Source organism: Dunckerocampus dactyliophorus, chromosome 4 (genome assembly GCF_027744805.1).
Source record: "Dunckerocampus dactyliophorus isolate RoL2022-P2 chromosome 4, RoL_Ddac_1.1, whole genome shotgun sequence".
Lineage (NCBI taxonomy): Eukaryota > Metazoa > Chordata > Actinopteri > Syngnathiformes > Syngnathidae > Dunckerocampus > Dunckerocampus dactyliophorus.
In genome coordinates, this window is record NC_072822.1 from 27524694 (window position 1) to 27541259 (window position 16566).

The window sequence follows — 16566 nt, forward strand, 5'->3', positions numbered from 1 at the left end:
CAAAATAAGCTTAATGTAAAATTTAGGTAATGATAAGTGAAAACGGACTATTGTGAAGTATTATCGTACTGTATTATAATCGAACATAATAAATACACATTTGAAATATCAAACGTGAGTCGATAGTCATTCATGCTTATTATTAAGATAATTTGACATTGTAATGTAGGTGGAATTAAAACGAGGCAGGGTGACGCAAAAATACTCCTTTTATTGTCTCACAAAATATATATTTTTTTAAAAACACGTTTAACAGACACAGCTCTGTTTGTGTTACAACTCTTGTTGCCTTGGCATGACTACAACGAGGAGCTAAAACATTGCTGCCCCCTGTAGCCCAACTTCTGAATCACAGCTCAGACACATTAACTATACGCACAACAAATGTATCATAATACATAATACAGGATGCCCCAAAAGTGTGGACATGTAATATACATACATTATACATATAAAAGTGAACTCATAATTCAAGATCCCAGCTGACTTCCCAGCTGACTTCGGGTGACAGGCGGGGTACACCCTGGACTGGTCGCCAGCCAATCGCAGTATATATAATTATATTACAGTATATATAATTGATTCATAATTAATAATCCTTATTTTTTAATATATATGCATATAAACTAATTAACAATATTGTACAAATTAAGGAACTACATAAAAACTGTTTCACATGCCGTAAATAAAAATTGCATAAAAATGAATGAAATTAAAAATTAGAAAATATTCACCAATATTATGTACTTATTTATTACATTGCATGAAATTTAATCACTTTTAATTATTTTTTGGCCCATGTGCCCAGACTTTAGGGTCACCCAGTATATTTTATTATTCACCCTCTTTTTAAAGTTGCAAACTCCCTTCGCTGTAACTTTCCACTTCTTAATCAAAGAACTTGTATTAACAATGAAATATAAAACAAATCACTTATGATGTAGTACTTACTGTATTTGATGAAAAATATCACTGTATTTTGCGCCTCTGGTTAGTTGACATTGTCACCGTGGATGATCTTTACGCCAAAAAAAAAAGAAAAAAGAAATGAAAATGTAATAACGAATGCAGCATTACACCTGGCGCTGAGAAAGGAACTTATTGGAGCAGGACATCATTTTACCACCTCAACTACCTGCTGATAAATGACAAAAATGGATTTGATGTAACATGCAGCATTTTAACATGCATCCTTTGAAATACCGCCGAATACAACTGTCCTCTAAAGAAAGCGAATGTCAATTACTTTAAACTTTACAGACGTATGCTCACATTATTCTTACTGGTACTTCTTCTGTCAACACCCAAATGCATTCAGGTGTCCATATTGTAATCTGAGAATTGATACCAATATGGGAGTCCTTGGTATCGATGGTAGTGATATTCTGCCCATCATCACTTCCTGTACGTACTGGCTCTTTTTTTTTTTATAAATAATTATTCATTTTTATGGTACACAGACATTCATGATTAAATATGTGTGTATTTCTAGTATAAAATCTCTATAAAACTATGTATTTATCTATACAGTATAATCTATAGTGCACATGTGAATAAAGATGAAGATAGCCTTCATGTTATGAAGTTTGCCTTTCTGTAACTTTATGGAGGTGCTCACATTGTAGAGTCATCAAGCTAATTGCTGATGAGTGTATGTTGCAGACATTTGCAGTCATAAATAAGACGTGTATGTATATCTACATTTCACTCAAAGATCTTTAAAAGCACAGATCTGCACTCTCTCCTGGCGGAACATGGCCAGCAGGGACGGATCAACGAGGACGCTCAGCTCATGTCGTCGGTCGTCCGACTGGGAGAAGTCATCGGGTCCCTCTCCGCAGCCGCCTTCTTGGGGGTGACTGGGGTAACCCGGGTGCACCATGAGTTCTGCCGTCACCACGTTGTCTTCACAAGAGGACATAGTGTGGGACACCACAGGTTTCGAGGCATAACTGAGAGCTCTCTGCAGGTTGGAGACAGACATGTTCTGTCCTACTGTGGTCAGTCCCAGATAGACATCCGGCCACCTGTGGATATGCAAAGGGTTTGGATTGTCATTCATTGGATATTCAGCATCACCAATACCCACAAACACTTTACAGTAATCCCTTGCCACAGAGAGCTTTCAATTTCGCGGCAACACACAGACTACAGTGATTTGCCGCTATAACCAAATAAAAATATACTGCAAACACATTGAATAAACAGGGGAAACAGTGTTGAATATTTTCTTCAGGTCTGTTGTGTATAAAACACAATCTGACGTCAATTTCAGTCCGTTTGCGCGTCGCCATTTTGTGAAAAATGTGTCACAAAGACAGTGAATGAAATAATACAAAAGAGTGGGACTTACGTTTCATCTGCTAAGTATAACACCTCATTGTCCACCAATCCATATTTTGCTGCACCCAAAACACGTACTTTGACCAAACTCCGACATAACGTCATGGCTCATTAACATAAACACAATAGTCTGCACACAATAACTAAAATTTAATCCACAAAGACTATTTGCAAAAGGACTGACCTCTATCTTGGTGCACAATGTAAACTTCAGAGTATTTGAGCGTTATTTCCTGGTGCATTCGTGTGCCTATCTCACATCGTAAATGGGAGCTACGTTTAATCACATGTTAACTTGAAGGAACAAAAGAGAATGGGCACTACTAAAACTGTCTTTTTTACAATTATTTTAAGTTTATTATTAAGTGTTTTTTTTAAATATATTGTCTTTTCCAGTTTACATGCACGTGTGATTTGAACAAGAATAGCAACCAAAAAAATAGATGCAGCTCGCAGGTAAGTGGTACTATTTGAGCTATCTTTAGAACAGCGAGCATCGTGTTTCAAGAGATTCAAGAGAGTTTTATTGTCATGTGCATGGTAAAACAGCAGTTATACCATGCAATGAAAATCTTATTCTGTTCATTCTCCCAAGAAAAGAAGAAAAACACAATAAAGAATAAGAACATAAGTTTGTGACCCGATTTAGACCACACATAGGCGCATAATAAAAGGCGTTAATGTGATGTTCGGAGTGTCCATGAATGCATCTCGCGGTTTGTCTAGTGACAAGAAGAAAGTGTCGTTGCAATGACGAATGGACCTGAGACATTTACTTGGTTTGTTTAGAGTTGGAAATACATACATGGTGTTTGAATTGCACTGCTGTTGATGTGTTCAGGTCAGAATAAAGTTATAAAAGAACGACAGACTCTGTGGGGGGCTATACTGTGCTGCTGTCTGTCGTCATAACAGAGAGCCGTGCCTTGCCATGATGCGTATGCATTAATTACGCTAAAAAAACGTAATGGAATTAATTGAAATAAATGAGTTACTGTTGTTAATGTGCTACTTTTGGCAGCCCTAAAAACTGTTACAATAAGTGTAACATCACTTACACATACACAGTACACATATAGCTGAATAATAAACAATAAATATAGCACCTTCTGATACATCCATGTCAATTTCAGCCTTAAATAATGCACAGATTTAAGTCCCACCCATTTGCGGTTAAACCACGCCCACTTCCGCCCATTCCAAGTACAGATACAGATAATTTAGACGGGTGAACAGATACAGATAGTGGTGTACTCGTTCGTCCCTACTAATAATTAATAAACATGTACATAAGCCTGGAAAGTTGCAAATGTGTGACAGCGATAGGAAGTCACTGTCCCCTAAATAAAAACACACTCACCTTATTCCATATCGCCTGAAGACAGGGACGGAGTCCAGAGCATCCTTCTCCACCTGAGTGTAGAAACTTTGGAGATGTGCTGGCAGCCAAGTGCAACTGTGCAAACCCGGCTCCACCGGAACGCGAGTGTATGGGATTCGGTGATCTGACAGCACCTGTGCAAATACCTCACGCACCTCTGTAACACAAGGTCACAACCACCTAAATAATCTCACCTGGTACTGAGTAGTTTAAAGCACATTTTCTTTACCCCCAGTCATTATTTCAAAGTCGGAGTAACGCTTGCGTGTTTGGAGATAGAGCGAGCGATGCAACTGGAACATGTGTGAGATGCTGAAGTTGTTGGAAAAGAAAAGGTTCCCATGACTGACAAGTTTAAACCAGTCCTGCCAATTGCTTCTACTGACAAGAACAAAGTCACTTGTATTTATTCTTTTATTATTTACTTTATCGTCTTACTAATTTGATTAAGTCACAGCACAATCCACATGTTGTCATGGATTGCTATTTGGCGGCAGAACCAACTACATCAAGATGGAGGACGGTCAAAAACATACTGGCCCGCTTGATGCGAAAACCGCACCAGACATCAAATGTGATTTACCTGGCAGTACATGTACATGCTGATGCCCATCCATGTGATGGGGTAGGTGACCTGTCAGTTCTTGGAATAGCCTGATCTGATCTCTCAATTCTTGCTCCACCTGAATAAAGAAACATACTTCAATGGATTTTGCCAGTGTTAAAATACTGCCCTTGTTCTGAGCTTCTCATACAAGATTCTACAACACATGGCCCCTCAACGCTGGTGAAGTCTTCCTGTACCCTTAGCGGGGACACATCCCCAAAGCAGAATGTTTCCACCTGCATGTTTGACGGTAGGGATGCTGTTGTTGGACTCATATTCACCATTTCCATGCTGAGTCCATTTGATGCATGCAAAGAGCTCCATTTTGGTGTCATGTGAGCACATCACATTCTCCAAAGCCTTGTGTGAGTCATGTCTAACGTTCAACATCAAACGTTTGTACATGTGTCTTCTTGAGCAGGGGGGCATTGTGGGCACCGCAGGATCATCAGGTTATCATCATTATATTTGTCCAAACAAATGACGAAACAAGGGTGGTCTAATCATTTTTCCCTTGACTGTATGTATATATGTACGCATGTATGTATGTGTGTGTATGCGTGTGTGTGTTTGTGTGTGTGTCTAGAAAAAAAAAGTACAGCTTTGTATATTTATTTCTGTAGAAAGGTTTTTAAAGTATTTAAACCTTTGTCTTTTAATACATAGCTGCTTTGTGTTATTATTGGTTGTTGGTGTAAACATTTTAGCTTTTTCTCATTCTACCTTCTGCTCTATTTTGACAATTTTTTGCTGTTTTTCAAATGTTATTTTGTTTCTGCAGTGATGCAATGACAAACATGCCACGGATGGCCCCTGGGCTGCACTTTGGGCATCCCTACTTTTGTGTATGTTATTTGGAGTGGGGCTTGTGGCGTCGGCTCCCTGAGCAAACTACAACTCTATTTGGCTTGTTGGCTGAGTGTCGCGGGTGAGTAATGGTGGTTTGAGGAGAGAGGGGCAGGTCAATGGTTTACAATAGTCAGCCCTAACGAACTTCGGCAATTTTCCTGGAAGTGCATGTCTATGGCGTTATATTTGTGCCTTAATTTTGAGGTAGCAAAGGCGGATTTTGAGCCAAATTAACGCGCAATAGCTACTGTTGGTTACATAGGCACATACTGTAGCTGCGCTCTGTCACTCCCGCTCTGTCTTTCTCCCAACCTATGCATGCTTGTCCCGCTTGTTGCTTACGGGGTGAGGCGAGCCTGTGTACCTGCACTGGTACCTCCGGCCGGGTTTTGGCTGCTGGGGTTCTGGCTGGAGCTTGCGGGTTGTGTGCCTGGAGGGCAGCGAGGCGTACGAGCGGAGTCAGTGGTCAAAATGAGTGCCTGTTGGTCACTCTCTGGGAGGGGAGGCACTGATGTGATCATTTGTTTTTCTAATCTCCTCGAGATCGACTGGCAAAGTCCCAAAGATCGACTGGTGGCTCGCGATTGACAGGCTGGTGACCCCTGATCTAGCTGATGGTCTTGTAGTCCATTGCAGTCTTGTGTAGGTCTACAATCTTGTTGATACTCTTTTAGTCCATTCCAGTCTTGTGCAGTTCTACAACCTTGATGTTCTTGTAGCCCATTCCAGTCTTGTGCAGGTCTACAACCTCAATGTTCTTGTAGTCCATTGTAGTCTTGTGCACATCTACAATCTTGTCTGCTCTCTTTCTTACCAAGCATCTTGTTGATGGTCTTCTAGTCCATTCCAGTCTTGTGCAGGTCTAAAATCTTGTCAACGGTCTTGTGGTCCATTCCGGTGTTGTGCAGGTATACAGCCTCAATGTTCTTGTAGCCCATTCCAGTCTTGTGCAGGTCTTCAATCATGCTGATGGTCTTGTAGTCCATTCCAGTCTTGTGCAGGTATAAAATCTTGTCAATGGTCTTGTGGTCCATTCCAGTCCTGTGCAGGTCTACAATGTTATTACAGCGCTAGTAGTCCATTTCAGTCTTGTTCAGGTCAAAAACCCTGAGCCAGACCTGCCAACTTTCAAGACATTTTTGGGATTTATTATTATTGTTATTATTATTATTATTTTCTCTCTCTCTCTGTTAAAAATAATAAAAATTCTGGACTGTTCACATCTTCTCAGTGGGATTAAGTTACAAAATCAGCAGGGCATAAAAAACTTATTTTCCACACTGAAACACAGCAAGAGCTGTCATGGTTTGTCATTCTCGTCTTGACAGTTTCAAGCATTGATATAAAACCGATTGGTTTATCTAACGTGTTGTATTCTAACATGTTGCACATTGCTCTGTAAAAAAAAAGCATTACAATAAAAACAAATAAAATGATGCCACCATTGGGCAATGAAACAATGGTGGTATTGTGCGAAGCAAGTTTAGTGGGTTAGCGAGCTGCATTGAGTGGAAAAGCCGGACTTGCGGGTTCAGTGAAGGTAGCTCTCCTTTAAAGCAGCTGTATTGCCATGTAATTAGGCTAAACTCATAGTCTGTTCGGGACCAAGTTATGTCCCGGCTTTCATTTTAAAATCAGCTATGAAAGTGCCGCTGTTTCGCTGTTTAACTAATTCGGAGATGGCGTCACCATTTATTTACAACTTCGAGGTTCCCGATGGGACATGGATTTTTTTTTTTAAAGCATTCCCTTATGATATTATCCAACTATAAGTGACACAGATTTTCAGCTGAGGGAACACGCTAGATACGCTCACGCGAGCACCAGAAATAAAATGAAATATCAATAATTCATCTTAGCAGATGTAAATGTCATAGGCGTCCTTGCGTGAGTACTGAGCCTGTTAGTCTTCTTATATTACAATATTTGGCGTCAATCAACTGCATTAAACACTTGTTTTTATTATAAAAAGGAAAAAAGTCGCCACAAAAACACTGCCATCTAGTGGTCACAACGAAATACAGCAGATTAAATTATTAATTTATGACATCAAAAACGAAAGTTGTTGCTCCAGTGTATTTATTTTTTAAATGGATAAGTGTTAATGTCAAAGTTGTGCAATGTTGAGCGTTGATAAATGAAAAGACTAGTAGGGCATAGTTTTAATAATAATCAGTGTTAACTGATTACACGCTGCATGCCAACAGTCCTCCCTCGCTGTATTGGCGGCGACAATGTTGTTTTTAGCTTATCTCATAGTCATAATCAAACAGCCCCTTTCATGTGAACGTGCACTTAGCACAAAGCCAAAAACCAGACTCGCCAAAGTAAGTTGACAACCACCGTCGCAGGACCAATTAAGTCTGATTGCGGATGTTAGGTTTTGTCAGGTTGCATCTTGAGCACAAAGCCTGGGTTTGTGGAGCCACTTTCGCCGTAGACCCCCAATATGTGGATGAATATAAAAAGAAATAGGCCGCACCTGTTCCATGCTGAGCTGATGTCTTTCCAATGCCTGACGGAAGCCCATCTTGCCGTGGAAGAAGCCGCATTCATTGGTGAGTGTGGAGGTCTGTCTGAGATCCTGGCACACAGGGATGCCCTCTGTCAGGTTGGCATGGAGCCCGATTGGGATGCTGTGTCTGACAAGGAAAGCAGCGTTTTCGTATGAAACGCTCAGTGAAATTATAAACTGGCCTCATTCAACACATCACCCGTCACTTTTAATTTAGCTGCGGGTACGCTAGCTGTATCTGATTCCGAGTGATTCCTCCTAAGGTGTGATATTAGATTAGAACCAGTCTAAGGTGTATTCTGACTTTTGCCCAAAGTCACCTGGGATAGACCCCAGCTTGAACAGGATGAGTGGTAGAAAATGGATTGCGAGATGTTATCACAAGCATACCAGTCTAGCGTTCTTGTAAATTCACAAATGAAAGAAATGATTAGAAGACCTCATTATCTGCTCCAGCCTTACCTTTTAGCCAAATCAGATGCTTGTTTGGCAGCAGATGCATTCACCAGCAATGACACGCTGGAAATGCCCCCAGCCAGGAAGCAGTCCACGATGCCCTGGTTCCTCTTGGGACAGTAACCAAAATCATCTCCCGTGACCACCAGCATGATTCTGGGCTGCGGCATTGTTGCAGACTGGTGTGGAGGACATGCAGGACAAAGATGACATCACTTCCAAGGCTGAGGTAAAGAATGGAGTAACTCACTACTCTCACTCACGATACACCATATTAATACACAACAATAATCTGAACTTCAGCCAGCGAAAAGGATAGAAGGGCAGCTTGGCTACATTCTTGATAGCCTGGCTAACTTCATGGTAGCTTGGCTAACTACGTTTTGTTCTGTGAACTTGCAGCATTTCGCTCCTGCAGTTATTTTTTTGGGGGGGGGGGGGTGTTTGTGTGAGTGCGTTTTCGGCATTTGCAGCGTTTTCTTTTGCATCTGTTTTTGATCCTGCAGTATTTATGTGATTGCAGCATTTTTCATTTGCAACAATTCCCCATTGTAAAGGTTTTATGGGGTTTGTGTGTTTTTGGTTTTGGAATATTTCTGGGTTTGAGCAAGAGTCAGATCAGTAGTTGTTAAGAGGAAGTTCCAAGGGTTGTTTTTGTCAATAAATATAAAAGAAGTGCCATTTTTTCATGAAAGGAGTGGTGGTGGTAAACGACAAGTGAATGGAAAATTTGCTCAAAATAACTTTTAAAACATCTGACAATATTTTGAAATGGACTTCCTTATCATTCGGAGGAATTAAAAGTTTTACCTAATTTGTTGTGTTTTATTTTCCTTTCGATACTCTAAGAGAATAATAGAGATGGACTTTCAAAAGCGTATCAGTCCAGGGTCAGTTGGGATAGGCTCCAGCATACTCCCGCGACCCTAGTGAGGATAAGCGGCATGAAGACGGATTGGATGGACTTTGAAAAGAAACGTCCTTCTGTCAATGGTGTCAATCTCACACAAAACACATTTTCTTCGATGAAGGGGAAATAAAGAATCACGTACCTTTATCCATGGTATTCCCAACGTTAGTCCATGATTGCCGAATCTAGAAGAGCAAACATGTAAAAAAAAGTGTTTTGTTTACACTTGATTGACACTTCCTGCTCGTCTAACTGGCCGCTTCATCCTCTTCTTCGGTATTGCTTGGCGGGGGTCAAAGCGGCTGAAGGTGCATTACCGCCCCGTGGTGGATTGGAGTACTGTATGTAACGCCTAAACATTAAAAATACTGGCAAACAGGATGCACCCTGAGCATTTTATTTAAAAAAAAAAAGATTTCTTAATGCTGATGCTGCATCACGACAGTATTTCATAACTTCATATAGTAACATTTAAAAACTACCAGTTTATTGTTTCCTTAGGTCGAAACGTTATTACATTATTGCTCAGGGGACATTAGCAGCCTAGATATTTTTTAACAGGCCCGTTGCACATTCCAAAAATCCAATAAAAACAAACAAACAATAAAACATACAACAAAAAGAGACGGGAGAGAAGAGCAAATGGATTTAAAGAAAGGAGAAAAATGAGATAGCATAAATGCATTTAGTAAAAATCTAACATCTACATACCATTTCATAATTCACTTCCCAAAAGTCTGGACAGATATAGTAATGGATTGTATTTATATGTTCATTTATCTTTATTTTAAGTGATATTCTATTTATTAATGGATCTATTACTTAACATGTTCAACAAATGATTAAATAAATGATGAAATAAACCTTTGGCACATGAATTGTACAATTGTAATCATGTGATATACTTTAATGTACATTTTTTTAAAGCATGTTTGAAACAAACAATTACCATTCCTATTATCCAAAACACCATTTTAGCTATAGATGATATTAATTGATAAACAGCATGTATGAATGTTGAAGTACTTTTCCATTTACTTTATGATCAAATACATGGTGAGACTACATACCAGTGTGGTGTGAGTGTTCAGCAGCCCGATGACCGTCAAGCGTGTAACTTGTGATGCCAAATTTGTAAAGGCAATTATCATCTTGAGGGTACTTATGACACCAAGTATATTTTTCATACACAGGCTGTTTTCTCTGACTCTAGTTGTGGTCCTTCATCCACTGTTCCGTCCACTGAAGGATCTGCTCCACGTTGCTTTCCAGGTCCTCAGGAGTGTTGCTGGGCAGCTGGTGGACAATCTCCTCCTTGTAGGCCTCCCTTGCCTCCTCGTAGATGGTTTGAAAGATTTCACATTCCACATTTTCTTGCAGCTTCCTCCCCGTGTAGCCCCTGGCAACATGATGGGAGAACATTTCATACTTACACTTTTAGTCACAACTATGAATTATTATTGCGAATAAATAAATAGAAAATAAAAACTACAATAAATGGACATGAAAGAAATGATTCATAGGCGTAAAGTAAATGATTCATATGAGTGTAGTAATGAAGGAAATAAGGAAAAATCGTGTTACAAGACAAAAAAATGGATGAGTGAATTATAGCAGTAAATAAAATGAGAATAAATAAACATGTATGAATATAAAATATAAGTTAAAATAAAGAGATTGCATTTAAATAAATACAGGAGTAAAAAAAACAGAAACATTGTGTAATGTATCAGTACACTAATTGTATTTAATTTAGGGCTGTCAAATGATTAAACATTTTAATCAAATTAATCACTTTTCAAATTAATTTAATCATGATTAATCACCATTTGCAAAAATGTGGGAAATATGCCCATTTTTACTGTATTTTAATGACGAGAAAGATAAATGACAGGACAATATATATTATATATATATTTGCATGTATTAACAGCTACAAATGAACTGAAAATTTTATTCAAGCGAAAAGATACCCCACGTCTGAAAATGTAGCTGCCTAACAGTAGTTTCTTTAATAGTAGCAGAACATTTCAATCACACTTTAACAGTGTTATGAGCAATGAGGGGTTTGCGGTCAAAGACACCACTAGGGATGCTCTGCTGCCGATTCCGATACCGATCATCCACGAGTGAAATCGAACGATTCCAATACCGATCACATAGATTAACTGTAAATTGTTTAATTTATTTATGAAAAACATTTGACCTACTGGGCCGCACGGTGGTCTAGTGGTTAGCACGTTGGCCAATACAGGAACAGCCTGGAGATCGGGAAGACCTGAGTTCGATTCTCCCCTGGGCATTTCTGTGTGGAGTTTGCATGTTCTCCCCGTGTGCGTGTGGGTTTTCTCCGGTCACTCCGGCTTCCTCCCACATTCCAAAAACATGCATGTTAGGTTAATTGGCGACTCTAAATTGCCCATAGGTATGAATGTGAGTGCGAATGGTTATTTGTCTATATGTGCCCTGCGATTGGCTGGCGACCAGTCCAGGGTGTACCCCGCCTGTCGCCCGAAGTCAGCTGGGATAGGCTCCAGCATGCCCCCGCGACCCTAATGAGGATAGAAGTAGTATAGTATAGTATAGAAAATGGATGGATGGATGGATTTGACCTACTTTTTCAAGAGAGCATACAGTATAGCACTGGTGAAATTTACAGAGGATGAGACGCCTTCTTTAGGGAGACTTTGGATGTGAGAGTATACAGTCTGATGCTGCTGTAGCTGGACTTCTAGCAGCACGCAGCGGGGCTCCAAGTGAGAGAGTAGTCGGTAAACCCAGTGTAAACCCAGTGTCTTTCACCGCTGAGAGAAAATGGTCATCTCGTCGGATGAATTCAATTACTTTTCAGGTTATTTATTTTGGCATTCTGACTGTCAAGCACATACGGGCGAGCGTTCTGCGTTTTGGCTACATTAGCTGCCGTTTGACTGATGATTAGACCATGAGCCTCGAAAACTCCCCATACGTAGTGTTTCTTCTTCAAATGCCGTATTAAATTAAAGCTTTTTAATGTGCTACCCCTAAGAGATATTTTTCATGGCATGCTTTGCAGGGTGCAAAATGTATATCACTCTCACAAACGGCAGATATGCTTGTTTTGGGTTTGAGGGGACGCTCGCTACGAGCTGTATAGGCTGCAATAGTACGAACCGGAGGTGATTGCTTTTGTGATGGCCGTTGAAAGGCATTTATGGGTATACGCCCATCACATGCATTTCCACGGAAATCGTCCGATGCTGATCGGTTGCCAATCCATCAGATCATTCCTAGACGCCACGTAATTTACGTTGAATTCACATGTTTTGAGTGCAGATGTGCAGAGTGCATACTTAAATACAGCAAATTGTACATTAGTGGGTGATAAGAATATCCACGCACTGTGTTTTCTTGCTTTTGTTTTTCTGTTCATTTAGACCACACATTACACACAGTACATGCATCATAAAGATGTTGTGACGTTCGGAGTGTCCTTGAATGCAGCTTACGGTCTTCCAGTGACAATGAGGTAGTTTCTTCCTGATGAGAGCAGACTAGGCGTGTTTGTGAGTTGGAGATACATGTATAGTGATGGATTCGCACTGATGTGTTCAGGTCAGAGTTAAGTTATTAAAGAGAGTCACACTCTGTGTGACTGTCGGGACGCTTTTGTGTTAATTACACACAAAAAAATTTACATACTTCATGAAATAAATGAGTTGTTGCCATTAACATGCTATTTCTGACAGCTCCAATTTAATTAATGATCAATGATTTAAATATATTTCTCGATGTTGAAATTGTTCAATTATTTCTCACGTGTAGTAAAAGCAATTGCTTCTAATATTAGACAATAAGTGAGCGTCCGTATCGTTGTCGTTCTCTAAATCCAATCGTTTATGTTCATTGTGGTGAATGGTTTCCAATTCCACAACTTCTTCATCATCATTGTGCCTTTGTGTTGGAGTGTTGCTGTCAAATGTCGATAACTTTATTCCATCACACTGCATCATCCTTTCTTTATGATGAAGATGTCATCCTCAATCTTTGTCCTGCTCCTTGACATCCCGTCACAACAACAACTAAATAAACTTGATGCAAGAGAAACATTTAGTCTGACAATAAATGATCATTTCAACAGATGCCAATTATAACAACATCAAGCAATATATTTCATTCATTGATCATTTTGAATTACTTACTGTTTAAAACTCATTTGTTGCGGTTAATTGATTCCAGACCCGACCCTCCACCCGTCCATTTTCTATGGCGCTTATTCTTATTAGGGTTGCGGGGGTATGCTGGAGCCTATCCCAGCTGACTTCGGGCGAGAGGCGGGGTACACCCTGGACTGGTCGCCTGCCAATTCCAGGGCATCCAGACCCGACCCCGATAAGTGAATTTATGTGAAGTTTATTTACATAGAGCATAGAAAATGAGCTTCAGAGTTGAGTTTTAGCATGACGTCGGTTACGGCCGCAACAGTAGCCCGTGTTAGGCATTATTGTGCCCGTTGTGAGATCATTCAAACCTGCAATAAAAGCCTGTTGTTCCCGCAATCATGTCTGGTGTTTGTGTGTCTCACCCAGCATTACAGTAACATTACTGTCACCTAGTGACCAGTGTAGAATACTACATATCATCACAACATCTTAGAATGAGTCTTCTGAATGCCTTATAATTGTATTTTACTTCACTTAGCCATTTTTATGCTTGAAAATGCTTATTTTAGGGGGAAAAAAATTGAAACATTTGTCTAAATATGCATACTTTTGGCTAATAACAGGCCACTATACAATGTGGCAGTTTTTTACTCCTGTATTTATCGTGTTTATCCTATATATCTTTTTATGCATATTTCTCTATATAACATTGCCTTTTTCCCATTTTTTCCATTTATAGTTAGCTGTTTTTGGCCTCCATATTTCAATGTGGCCGATAGGAAGGTGATGTTCAGAGATGATAGATACCTGTTTTCAAGCCGCGTGTACAGCTGAGTGTTGTCTGTTCGGAGGACAAAAACAATGTGGAACCAGCGTTCAGGGAACAGGTCACAGCCGTGATAGTCTACAATCACACCGCCATTTGCCATCTTCTCTTCAAGCTCATCCACGACCTGTAGGATCAAAACAGCCACGTGGTTACAACAGTTCCAATGTCACCAAGGTACGGACCGTACCGTGGGTTACCTGTACCGTTGCACATCTAGTGAACACTGTAAGGACTGGTGCACAGATGCACTGTACCCAACAATAGTCAAAACTGCTCCTTCAAACAATTCAACAATACAAACCAAAAGGACAGTGCTACTACTTAGCAACATGGCTATAAGAGTGCAATATGTGGTCGTCAGTTTCCTCCCAGGAGGGAGGTATCTTTCTATTCACCTTTGTCTTCAGTAAAGTGAAAAGCATGCGCTGTGCAGAGATGGGTAATTCGTTTTCTCAAGGGACCACCTCAAGGGAAAATATCATGGAGGGCCGCCAACAGGCTGAACTAAAAGATGCTTGATATCAATTCTATCTGCTTATGAAATCTACATTTTGACAAGACGCAACTTGTAAGAGTAAATGCGATGATTAAGCAATGGGAAATAAGCTTAGCAAAAGCATTATTTATTACATTGATTTCCCTGTACGCCCCCAGTGAAATCATGCTTGGAGATCTGGTGACACCTACTGATCGTCTCCAAGAATCGACTCCTAATAACCCCACAAAACATGTACAGTAATCGCTCGCCACTTTGTGCTTCAAATTTCGCGGTTTCACTCGAACTTGTTTTTTCACATTTCCAAAAATAAACATAATTAAGCTAATTTTGTGTTTTTTTGTTTTTTTACTTAAATTAAGTATTTTCCAGCATAAACATGGCTAAATAGAATAAAATATACATTTAAGGCATTTAGTAGACGCATTCTAACGCTGTGATGATATGTAGTATTCTACACTGGTCACTAGGTGTCAATAATGTTATCATGTTGTGTAAGACACACAAGCACCAGTCATCGGAACAACAGGCTTTTATTGCAGGTTTGAATGATGTTATAACAGGCACAATAATCCCTAACACAGAGCACTGTTGTAGATGTAACCCACACCAAGCTAACGCTGAACCCTTGACTTCCCGTTCGCCACCTCCCTCCTCCCCTCCCCTACTCAGCTCCCCTTGCACGGAACATATTTACAGCAACACACACAAGCATGAGTCTTATTTACAGTATGTCTTATTTTCTCTTATAATGTCTACTATATTGGGTAATACGAGTGTAAAGGTGACTATATGGCTCTAATAATGTTAAAAACTCTATATAGAAGGTCATAAACACATTTACTATGTTCCAACTACAAAAATATTCAATTTATGAATAAAGAATCCTACTGAGAGGAAATTTGCTTATCATGGTTGGGTCTGGAACCAATTAATCGCGATAAAGAAGGGATTTTACTGTAATTATTTCGAGTAGTCATCATTATAAATGATGGTGTTTGGTTGCTACTGAAAAGTTAAGAGGAATCCTCATCCTCCACTGTTCCAAAAGGCATTTGACTCACCCTGTCTTCGTCCAAAATGGGGCAGTGGTACTCTTCATCATAGCCATCATAAAGATCTCCTGTAGAAAAGATTTCACCAATTGTCTTTGAGTAATGCTTCTTCCTAATCCTTTTCAGACCGTTTGAATTGTGCAAGTGTAAACATGTTATATACTGCTATGTAAATTGTTTTGCATGTTTGAAATAAACTCATTACAATTACCATCATCTACAGCATGTTTTCATATCTATAATTGATAAAGGCAGTCTGAATATCTTAAATTTTGCATAAAATCTTAAGTTGTTGGATGCTTTCTTAAGCACCATAAGTAGTTTTTTTTTTTTTTTTTACCTTCCTTAGCCAGATCACCAATATTAACGTAAGTGAGCCCTGTCCGCTGAGCCAGCTCCTTTCCTAGGGTTGTTTTTCCAACGCCAGGGGTTCCTGTAGGACAAAGTTATTAGCACTCAATTGAGATTTGCAAATATGCATTCAATATTATCATCAAATAATGAATGAGAATTTCAGATTTTGAAGGAAGAGCTTGTCCTTCTGCCTAAGTATTCGTGACAAATGGATAAAGAGTAGATAAAACAGGATGGATCGATTAGAAAACATTGGATTGATGAATCATAACCAGCCTAATATTATTTCAAAACTTTGCAATTGTAAAACAAGTGTTTTCTAACCCTTAAGGTAAGCAGTTGTGTAAAAGTTTTATTTACCTGTCAATAGGATGTTTGGTCGTTTCCTCATTTTCATTCCTAGCAAGTCGCCAACACGTGTCTCATTGACAGCATGCACTGAAACGAACAATACGATACGTGAAGAATTCTCGTAAGTATGTTTTTACAAATATATAAATATATTTATGTATATATTTGCGGTGGCTATCTGAGCCAAGCGTCTGGAAATATTTTGGCTGTACAGAGCCAACCGGTTATTTACCACAGCCTCGACATAAGAAACACTGCCGTCAAGTGTGTTAGTTTCA

At 39.5% G+C, this 16566-nt stretch overlaps 2 protein-coding genes across 2 annotated transcripts; both read right to left on the bottom strand.

Annotated features, from left to right (window-relative positions):
• Nucleotides 1-210: 210 nt before the first annotated feature.
• ydjc (YdjC chitooligosaccharide deacetylase homolog) lies at nt 211-9348 on the bottom strand. Its single transcript, XM_054773446.1, has 6 exons — nt 9204-9348; nt 8158-8330; nt 7663-7822; nt 4308-4407; nt 3704-3881; nt 211-2027 (listed from the first exon to the last, which is right to left on the bottom strand). Exons 2-6 carry the CDS (start codon nt 8319-8321, stop codon nt 1709-1711), a joined length of 921 nt encoding a protein of 306 aa, XP_054629421.1. The 5' UTR covers nt 8322-8330; nt 9204-9348; the 3' UTR covers nt 211-1708.
• Nucleotides 9349-9552: 204 nt separating this feature from the next.
• On the bottom strand, nt 9553-16555 carry ak6 (adenylate kinase 6). The gene is made up of 5 exons (XM_054774590.1): nt 16298-16555; nt 15924-16016; nt 15593-15651; nt 14011-14156; nt 9553-10460 (listed from the first exon to the last, which is right to left on the bottom strand). The coding sequence occupies exons 1-5, from the start codon at nt 16332-16334 to the stop codon at nt 10271-10273; spliced, it is 525 nt and encodes a 174-aa protein (XP_054630565.1). The 5' UTR covers nt 16335-16555; the 3' UTR covers nt 9553-10270.
• Nucleotides 16556-16566: the final 11 nt, after the last annotated feature.